Source organism: Microplitis demolitor, chromosome 5 (assembly GCF_026212275.2).
Source record: "Microplitis demolitor isolate Queensland-Clemson2020A chromosome 5, iyMicDemo2.1a, whole genome shotgun sequence".
Lineage (NCBI taxonomy): Eukaryota > Metazoa > Arthropoda > Insecta > Hymenoptera > Braconidae > Microplitis > Microplitis demolitor.
In genome coordinates this window covers 18,207,519-18,218,845 of record NC_068549.1, presented here as the reverse complement: position 1 = coordinate 18,218,845, position 11,327 = coordinate 18,207,519, and the positions used below count along the sequence as shown (strand labels likewise).

At 30.9% G+C, this 11,327-nt stretch overlaps 1 protein-coding gene across 1 annotated transcript; it reads right to left on the bottom strand.

Moving 5' to 3' along the window:
• Window positions 1-852: 852 nt before the first annotated feature.
• LOC103569100 (aminopeptidase N) lies at window positions 853-10,557 on the bottom strand. Its single transcript, XM_008546215.2, has 10 exons — window positions 10,469-10,557; window positions 7,729-8,205; window positions 5,941-6,390; window positions 5,675-5,855; window positions 4,233-4,474; window positions 3,506-4,145; window positions 3,243-3,433; window positions 2,877-3,167; window positions 1,267-1,345; window positions 853-1,181 (listed from the first exon to the last, which is right to left on the bottom strand). Exons 2-10 carry the CDS (start codon window positions 8,202-8,204, stop codon window positions 1,011-1,013), a joined length of 2,721 nt encoding a protein of 906 aa, XP_008544437.1. The 5' UTR covers window position 8,205; window positions 10,469-10,557; the 3' UTR covers window positions 853-1,010.
• Window positions 10,558-11,327: the final 770 nt, after the last annotated feature.

The following is an 11,327-nucleotide window of genomic DNA, read 5'->3' as shown; positions in this document are numbered from 1 at the left end:
CTCCCCAAAATTTTGATAAAAGAAAATTTTTTTTTTTCGTCTAATTATTAGAAATCCGATATATTTGCCAATTTCTAGCCCTACGCATGATACCTGAGGCAAAATGGATCAGCGAAAATTCTGAAAAAATGATTTTTTAATCTTGTTATCGTCAAATTATAAAAAATTTAATATATTAGTCCATTTTTCGGCTGACTCTATAGCTAGGGCAAATTTGACCACTAAAAATATTCGAAAGTAATAATTGGTTTTTTAATTGATAAAATTTTTGAAATAATGCAAAATCATCTGTAGTCTAAAGAATAAAAAAACACATTTTTTGAGCTAAGAATAATAAAAAATAAGAAATATAGAATTGTTTTTTTTTGTTTTTTTATTAAATAATAATTAGTAATTAAACTTATCATGGGGGAACGATTTATTACAACTTAAAAAGTTTTTTTGAAGTAATATAAAACTAAAAATAGTTGTTAAGAGAAAAAACTACATTCTTAATGATCACAACAATTTAAAAAAAAAATTATTATTTTTTGGAAAAGGGCCTCTCTGCCGAAAAAAAAAAAAAAAAAAAAAAAAAAAAAAAAAAAAAAAAATTCAGGCTTTCGACAAAATGATCATAAATTTGGTCGAAATAGAACATAAGTAAAGTGATCTAATGGTTGAAAGTCATAAAAACTAATAATCAGCTTAAAGGGATTTCTCTGTCCCATCCTCCTCTACACATTTTTTGACGTCATTTTTAATATTTGCTTGACCCAAAATTTTTTTAAGCCTAAGTGAGATACTATATCAAAATAAGATAGAAAATATATTTGATCAATAAATAATATAATTTATTATTTTTCTATGATATAAGATAAAGTGTGAATAAACATTGACATTTATTTGCTGCATATTTAATAATTTCTAGTATCTTTAAACAGTTAAGATAATATAATACAATAAAGCCTACTACAATAATATTCTGTAAACACAATATAAAATAATTGTAATAATAAACAAATTATCAATCAAGCTGTTGCTGATGCTGGTGTTTGAGTTTGATCTATTTCTTTTTCAAGCCATGCGTTGAGAATTGGCGCATTTACTTTACTCCATTCCAATTTTTTTGATTGCTGAGAAATAGCCATTTTTATCCAAGGCGCTAAACGATCTTCGTTCTTATCAACGAACTCACTAATCTGTTGATGATAAAATTAATATTATCGTTATTTTTTGTTTTCGTGATACAAATGATTGCGTTTGAATTATTAAAATGTTTTTTACCTTCTCCATTCTATCAGCTGTAGGAGTCCGATATATGTAATCATTTAACGTTGAAGAGGTATAATGAGATTGGTTTAAGCTAATTATCAATAAAGAAAGTTAATATTCAGATTTAGAATAAATAAATCCAGCGGATCCAAATGACGGTAAAATACCGAACTTACGGTGAAATTTGGTAAATTTACCGTGTCACATAATTATCGGGCAAAGACGGTAAATTTTAAGAAAAATTCGGGAGGACTCTGTGACCATTTGCTAAAGCACTGGGAAAAATGGAATTGTGGGAGTTTTTTACCGTACCAACCGTAATTCAATACGTTGTATAAAATGTTATCCTATAACGTTATGAAATATTATCCATGGTTGTAAGAATATTGTAAGATTGTGCGGTAATTTATAAGGGTTTCCTGTACAATTTTTAATATTTACACAGTGAGGCTGTATATTACGGTAAAATGGATCCGCCAGTAAAAGAAAATAAAATGTATAGAAAATTCAAAAATGCACGCCTCCAATGCTCATGTTTTAATGAAAACGAGAGATATTTATTTATTCTGATTCCATCTTTAACTTTCCGCTAAAAAAATTGAAAATTTTCAGAAATTCGGGAAGTTATTGGTTCCGGTGTGATTTTCAAAAATCGAATTTCTGAGAGATCTTGACGTTTTGAGGTTCTAGGAAGCTATTCTGACTAATTTGAAAATGATGCCCGAGTGTATGTTGTATGTATGTATGCTCATACGTATGTAAATATCTGTAACTTTTGAACGGATGAATCGATTTCGATCGTCAAGGTGCCATTCAACGCGACTTGTTAATATCTAAAAGCTATGAGAAATTGAGCTTGATCGGTAGGGCTCTTGCAGAGATATTCCAAAAATAAAATTTTTTCAAAGATGTTTTTTTTGGACAACTTGTAATGTGCTTGATGGATTGATTCCAAAATCAACTGGGCTCTGGAACTTTATAAACCGCATCGAATGCCACCCCAATCATCGAAATCGGTTTATTCATTCAAAAGAAACCATTGTCGCAAGAATTAAAAAAATTTTTTTTTTAGTATTTTCGAAATTTCTCAAAAATGACTAGATAAATCGATTTCAAAATCTGATCAGCTGTAGAACTTAATAAAACGCGTCATTGCCACCTAACCGTCTCAATCATTCAATTCGTTTGAGATATCGTTGTAGAAAAATGATAAAAAACCTTTTTTTTTTTTTCGAAAACAAAGGCATGCAGTAGTATTTTTGAACTCGAAAATGTATTCACAACAATTTTTCGAGCTCAAGGAGCTCGGGAAGTTTTGGGGCTGGCCCGCAGGGTCAACTGACAGACGGATTTTTTTATTTTTTATGCATTCGTATTACACACTAAGTCGATACTTTCTTCAATTATAAATAATTACTGTTAATAAAAAATAGACTATCGCATTAATCAGAGTTTAAAGTTTCCAAAAATCATTAATAAGGACCAAATTAACTAATCTTTTGAGTTATTCAAATTACTTTATGCGAGCATTTTGCGAAACGGCGGCTATTCGACAGTAAAATCTACCTAAATGCTCCGCATTTGAGGCGTGCAATAAACGATTAATATTGAGGGGTACATACAATTTTTCAATTCGATTGAAATTTTTTATGTAATAGTCGACAGCATAGTCCCAATTTTCTTCGCTAAAATCAGCAATGTAAACAAGTGCCATTCGTACATTATTTTTTGGAATACTAGTATTCGTCAGAGCTGTTTCAATATATTGTCGTAAATAAGTTTTATTTTTAGCGCATCCTAAGTATTTGATATACTTTGACTCTCCGTTCTCAATCTTTTTCAGCAAAAGAGTTTCTATTTTTGTGCTATTGGCTCCAGAACAAAGGATACAATTTTCTAAATTAGGTGGTAATCTGAAACATAAAATTATCCCTTCACAATTAAATAATTATTAACAAAATTTATTTTATAAACTGAATAAAACTTACGGATTTTGTTCTGGATTTTCTAAGTAAGCTAACAACTTATTTGAAGCAATAGTATTACATTCAGTGTGACCAAGTTCACAAGCAAATGTTAAAATTTCTGATCTTGTTTTCTTCATCATATATGAATCCGTAGAACGTTCTTCAAAACCCACTTCTTCAATGACTTTTTTCATCAAAATTAAAAAGTATTGCTATGATAAATAAAATATTTTAAAGAAATTTATTCATTTTTAATTATTGTTAATAATAACTGTCAAAAATACCTTAAGATAAGAGTAAAATTTTTGATCCACCATTTTACGTTTCATGGATTTAAAAGAGTTGATTGCATGACGCCAAGGAATGAGATCAACTTCGCGAGAAAGATATTTAGTGAGTTCCAAAAAAGTTGTGAAATTTTGTCTATCATTTGTAGCCATGTAAAACAAATCATTAATAACTTGACCACGATTCAAAACATGTATCATTTTGTAATCGTCATTGATCAAAAATTCAGTTATTTTTTTCCAATTTTCCGGGTCATAGTCAACGCGATAGTATCCAGATTGTCTTCGATTTACAAGAAGCCAGTCGTCTTTATTGATACCTTCGATTATCAATTGTTGGTCTATTGGTTTCAACCAATGGGATGGAGTCATGCATGAACAAGATGGTTCCGATTTGGTTACATAATTTATTGGAACACACCATTTGTTAGATGGTTCACTTGCAAGATTGCTATTTTGTGTAAAAGTTGCTGTACCAGTTTCATAATCTCTTACAACTTTAACTACCGGATAACCTTTTTGTTCAACCCAAGGTTCCATTACGTCTTTTACTTTAATATTCACTTTTGGTTTAGAATTGTCATGAGCGATTTGCATAGCTTTCCAAAAATCATCAGATGTAGTGACATTAAATTGACTAATGTAATTAATAAATATTAGTTATTAGAAAATTCAAACATAAAATTAAAACAATTTTTGATTAAGAGGTTATTTAAATACTAACTGATCTTTCAAGTATTTACGAACACCCTCTTGGAAAACTTCTTCGGTCAAAATGTTATTCAACATGTGCATAACTACTGCTCCTTTGTGATAAGTCATTGTTGAAAATTGTGATTTTATTTCAATAGGACTTTTAGGATTCCAATTTAGGTAGTTGTAATGAGTTGTTGCATCCATTGTGAAAGCACTCGATTGAAGAATACGAGCTACAAACATGTTCATCATATCCCAGTCAGGGAATATCTAAAATCATTTTTTCATTTAATGAATATTAACTCAATTCATTGATTTCAACAACAAAATTTTTAGGAAAGATTAGAATTTTTCGATTGAAATTGATGTTCTTTTGTTTTTTTACCCTTCAGTAGTCAGATGATTAATTTCTCGCTGAAATTGAAAATTGAATCATATATGACCATATATGATCCGTATATGGGCATATACGATTCATTTTTCTTGGGCAGTGACATCCTATAATTCGATAATTCCCGAAAGACAAAATTAACCGGTCTAAGTTTTTTTTTATTATTATCTTTGTATCTTTTATCTCAAGAACCCTTTTGAAAATAACCATCTAAATAATTTTAGTTTAGTTGTAATTAATTAAAAACATAAAATTGATTATTTACGAGAAATTTGGCTGCCATTTTTATTTTTACTGTTATTATTATTTTTTTAATTTTTTCTCTTCATCAACTACTAGCAGCAGCACAAGTGTAACCATATAGGTTTGAATAGAAAGAGCGACATCTAAGACAAAAAGGCGGGATATTTAAAAAAATTTTTTAAAATAAATAAAATAAAATGAACCCAGATAGCAAAATGACGTCTTCATAAGTTCTGAATTAGTTCCTATTTATGATTTGGACATCTCATTAACATCTCAAAGAAGTCTTTAAGAAGTTCTCAAGATATCAAATGAGCCATCTAGCGAACTCAGTAAGACGTCTTTAAAAAAAGTTCTTTCTGACTTCGCAAATAAGAATTTAGTATAGATTTACCATGACATCTTAAGGAGCTCCTAATTTTGGTTTCATAAAGAAGTTAAAAAAATCATACATTTAGACATCACAAAATTGACGTCTTATTTATGGAGTCTTCAAGAACTCTTAATTAAGAGTTCTTAAAAATGACATCTTTAAGAAGTTATTATAAGACTTTTTGAGGAGCTCCTAATTTTGACTTCCTAAAGACGTTAAAAAAAAAAATACACTTATAGACGTCACAAAACTGAGTCATGTTCCTGGAGTCTTCAAGAACTCTTAATTAAGAGTTCTTTAAAATTACATCTTTAAAAAGTCATTATAAGACGTCTTGAGGACGCCTTCAAAAAGACGTCGTAAATCAGTGATTTCGACTGGAATGTTGTTTGGGAAAGTAATGACTAAAAATAAAATGAACGATTGATGTATGCAATTTTTGATTTGACAATATTGTTTTTACCTTATTTGCAATATAAAACTGAAAGTAAAGAGATAAGCCTTCTTTTAACCAAACGTATTTCCACCATACAGGCGTGACTAAATTTCCAAACCACTGATGAGCTAACTCATGAATAATCAATTCAGCTGCGGTTCGTTTTGTTGCAACAGCCACATTATCATTGACAAGGGCATTGTTTTCACTGCAATAAGCATCAATAAAAATTCAATTAAAGCTTTCAATGGTAAATTTAATCCATTTAATCAAGCAGAATAATTAGTAATTACCGATAAATAATTAATCCCCAATTTTCCATGCCCCCGGACTCAGCGTCAGGAATCAAATAATTATCGAGTTTGGGTAAAGTGTATTCTATTCCAGTGTATTGAGTTAGAAGAGGTAAAGCCTTTTCACCAACACTTTGAATGAATTTTATACCATTGTAAGATTTTTTACTAGAACATGTGTTGAAGGTTTTGTCAGCGTTAGACACACATTCAAAGTCAGAAAGTACAAATGCAACAAGATAAGTTGACATAGGTAGTGTAGGTTGAAAATTCGTCCAAACTTTATCGTCTCCAGATTCGATTGATGAGGATATTGGCATGTTTGAAACTGCTGTGTAATTTTTGTAATGATTAAGTGACAAATTGAAAATTGATTTATATTCCGGTTCATCCCAACACGGAAATGCTCGGCGAGCTTTTGTTGGTGAGAAACGCGTAGCTACTAACCACCTGTAAAAAAATATATTTTTTAAATCTGTTATCATAGATCAATTTAAAAAAAATTTATACTACTAACTAGGAAGTGGAAAATATCCTTCAACATATATAATAAATGGCTTTTGTTAAATAAAAATTAATTCGATTCCAAAATATATATGTTCCCTGGTAGAAATATTTCTCTTCAGAAACTGAGAAAAATTTTTTTACAATTCGGAATAAAAATTTTTAAAGTTTTACTTTGTCTGATACATTCTAAGAAAGTGTTAATCAACTGGACGAATTTCTTATGTCAGAAAATTGTTTTATATTTAGATTCTTCAAGAAGAAATATTGAAAATTTTTCAAATAACTACACGGAGAGAAATTTATGGCAACAGTTACAATATATTATGGGAATGGTTCCCATAATGCATGGTAACCGTTTTTTTTTAAATATCGATTGTAGGAACGGCATCCATACATATTTTGATAATCATTACTATAGATATGGGTATAATTCCTATATGATATCGGTATAGTTCCAATGGAATTATAGTAATCGTTAGTATGCCGCTATTGTAATTTAATCGTTACCATATATTATGGTAATAATTCCCATGATGCATGGAAATGATTACCATAGTGTATTGTAATGGCTACCATAATATTATAGTAACCATTATTTTAATATTATATTAGTTATTACCATAATTTATGGTAACCATTATCATATAGAGGAAGGGGGGGGGGGAATAGGCTCAAAAATTTAAGGGGCCCATTTTGTCCCAAAATCATTCGAGGCACTCCATTTTAAGGGGCCCCCCCCCCTTTTCCTATTAGGGGAGAGTGGGACAAAATGGATCCCTGGGGGCAAAATGGGCTGACATTTATATTACATATAAGCCCTCATTTCTTAAGGGCCATTCCCCCCCCCCTGCCCTTCCCCTATATAGTAACCATCACCATAATCTTATTTGAAATGATTCCCATAATATATGGTAAAGCTTACCATAGCATTATGGGAACGATAATGACAGGGCTTGTTTCTATTTGTTTATGGGAACTATTTCTATGAGTATGGTAATCATTACAATGACTCTATTACTATGCGATATGGGAACTGTCGCCATAATAATGGGAATTCTTCCCATAGTTATAGAAACTATTCCCAGAAAGTATGGGTCTATCTCCCATTTCCAAATAATTGTTACCAGAACGATAAGGGATGATATTTCATAAACGTACTGGGAACTATAAATAGGTAAATAAAGGTTATGATAAATTTTTCTTTGTGTAATTAAATGAGGAATAAAAATTTTTCAGAAATTTTAAGACTTTATTCTAAGCTTAGTTGATAACATAACTTACACTTTTTCATTTTTGTCATTGAGATACGATGACCTATATACACCAACAGGAACACTGCTGATATTACCGACATATTTAAACGTCAATGAATAGTTTCCAGGTTCAAGTGGTTGCTCGAAATCCAGTATTAAAAAATCTGTCTCATTTATTCGAGTTTGTAGTTTTGGTTTGACATTAGTACCGTTGGCGTAAGTAAGATTCGTTGATACTTCATCAATTTTTAGTGTACTGTGAGCATGTAAAGTAATACTTGAAGATTCTCTTAGAAGATTGAAACGAACTTGAGAATGTCCGTCAAATGTGAAATTTCCTTCGAAAATATGTGGTGTCAGCTTAATTTCATATGAAATTGGAATAACATCTTTTGGAAGTCGGTACTCAATCGTTCCATTAGTGCTTGTAGCATCCGTGGTCTCTTTGTTTAGGAACAAAAGCAACAGAAGTGCAATCCATTCACCTGCACTACTGTAAATCATTCTTTAAACGAAGTCAATTTTGTTATTCAATAATTTAAGTCAATCTCTGACCCACAAAGGTCAGAATAATCGTACATAAAAAACCGGATGTGTATCAATCGTTATGACCTATTAAATCATTCATATTCTAGATCTTTATTTATTTTTATTTACCATAATTTTAAAATTCTAGATGAAAACAATAATTTTGAGAATCATAGTGTGTACCTCAAACTTTCATGTTGAAACAAAATGTCGATTAAAATTAAATTAAAAGAAATAACTTTTTTTAAATTTATGATTCAAATGCGCATGTTTATAGAATTTTCTGCTATTGTTTAAGACAATTAGGTAAAAAACAAAAATCTGTTTTATCGACTACAGATCACAAAAATTATTAACCTGTCCATCTGATAGCCAAGTTGGTGACAAGCTATTGCAGCAATTTGTCACTAAGTTGACCGCAAAAAATTGGCATTTTCACAAGTTGACTGCAATTAGTCACAATTGCTATCAGAGCCTGTAAACGCACACGAGATGACAAATAGTAGCCTGATAAAAGGACTTTCTGGTGAGAAGGATAGCATCAAGTTGCAATCAAGTTGACGACAACTTGTCGATGTCTTCATCCTGATAGCCGAAATGGCGAGAAACTGACGAGAAACTTGCAGCCGCAACTGGACACTAAGTTGGCCGCCAACAGTTGGTACCTCCAAAGTTGATAGACATTTTCTGAGAAAGATGGTGGCAAAAGTTGGCAATCATATGTTGACGGTAAGTTTCTTTTCAATTTCCTCAGAAACTTGCATTCCAGTTGCGGCTCCATACTGGCGCCAACTTCCTGAGAAAGTTGGCGGTAACTTGTAGCCAAAAGTTGCAAAAGCTAAAGTTGTCGACAACTTATCGTCAAGTTGGTCGGAAACTAATTAATGACCAACTTTTTCACGATCAACTCGTGCTATCAGGGCAGCTTTTGTAACTGTTGACTACAAGTTGTTACCAATTGTCATCAACTTTCTAGAAAAAATGAAGGCAACTTACCGATAAATAATGAGTGTCAACTTTGACTACCAACTTTCTTATACAATTAACGTCCAATTGTCGTCTTTATAGAAATGCCAATTTTTGTGTTTATTTTAGTGACAAGTTATAAAAGTAAAGTGCCGCTAATTTGCCATAAGCTTGGCTATCAGAATAGATAAAGAAATTAAAAAGACCCTGATAGCCAAGTTGGTCGGTAAGTTGGCGTCAATCAACTGCCGTAACTTGACACCCAGTTGAATGCAAAGTTGACATCAACAGTGGAAACTTTCTGTGTCAACCTGACGACAAATGGAGTAAATTGATGCCAACTTTTTGGGAAAAGTGAGGCTAAATTGTAACAAACAATTACAAAACGTAGAGTTATCATCAAGTTGATCGCAGCTAACTGTCATCAACTTTCTGACGACAAACTCTTGTTAACGGAGGATGTCATCTAATTTGAATAAATAAAACAACTGATTGTACTTTATTTATTTGTAAAAAAAATAGGGGTGGGAGGGGGGCAGAGTGGGCCCTTTAAGGAAAATAATTATAATATCTTTAATTTTTTCAACGCGTTTACTTATTTTTAGACCCTTGATACTTATTTTTACTTCATTATGCTGCGTCGGTTAAAATTGAAAAATTAAAAATTAGGGACAGAGTGGGCCCCCCTCAAAAATGAGGTAAGAAATTTTTTTTTTATTTTCCGTCAAGTTATGACCTTTATAATGTTTTTACCATATTTAAGGCCAATATATAATATGTGGGGTGAAATGGACCACTCGTAAAATAAAATTGTACCAAAAAAATTTTTTATGTTTTTATTTTCCGTTTTTAATTTTTTTTCGAGTGGTCCATTGTGCCTCACATATCACATATTGTCCTAAAATATAATAAAAACATTATAGAGGTCATAACGTAACGGAAAATAAAAAAAATTTCTTTTATATTTTTTTGGGGAGAGGGCCATCGTGTCCCAAAAAAATAAATTTTTTTTCGATTTTTTGCAAAATTTTAACTGATTCTTTCGAAATAAACGGAGAATAAACGAATTTGATGGTTAAAAACTACGAAATAAAACGGCTTGAAGGGGCCGTCGTGCCCCAGGCTCTCGTATCTTTAACTTTCTTGATAAATTATATTTAATGAACAGTTCCGGTGGTCTATTTTATCCTTTATTATATAAGAAATTTCCATAAGCTTATTATCGGTCGGAATTTATTGACGTATTGTATTAAAAATGCAATTTTTGGTAATACCTGAAAAAAATGAAGCCACTTTGATTTGTCACAAGGTAATCACTTAAATTTGAATAATATAAACTAGAGTAAGCTGACTAAACGTCTAAATCTCGTGGAACACGACTGGATCTCGTGCGATGTGTACGTCGCAATTTATTACCTCTGTCTCCGGAGGTCCGTTGGATTAAGTAATTACATTTAATTCTATCTAAACCGTAGTAATATGAGATAAATTCAAATTGATTTAAAGATAATGGCTAATTTACATTCAAGAATAGAACTAGGTGATATCTAATTTTTTGAATGCTAGTTTTATTGATCTCATTTTTTTCTTTTTTGTATAGTTATAGAAAATGCCGACAAAAGTAAGTGCTTATTTGAAAAATAATAGGGTACGTTTTTCCTCAAGTTTTAAACATTTAATTATTGACACAAATTGAGCTTAAATGGATTTCACACAATTACAATACAAGGCCTTTTGTTCCAGGAGAAACAACAAGAATAAATCATTTCAGAGTTTTTTTTTTTTTTTTTTTTTTGCTTTCAACGAAATAGAGAATTGAATAAAATGATTATTGTCAACTGTGCATCAATTTTTATAACTCAGCACAAAATTTTGAGGTGATTTAACTTTTCGCAATAATCATCTGCTGGTTAATTGGCTTGACAATATAAATAAAAAAAAATCTGGAAAAGGGTTTACTCTGTGGGGGAAACCCCAAAATTTTCTGATATTCTTGTGCTTTCCAAAATCAGAAAAAAGTATTGCTCTAATCGATAAAGTTAAAAAACGATTGATCTTGCTAATTAAATCATTAATTTAAAACTTCCCACTAAGAAAATCGATGATTTTCAAACGATTCGGGAAGTTATTGTT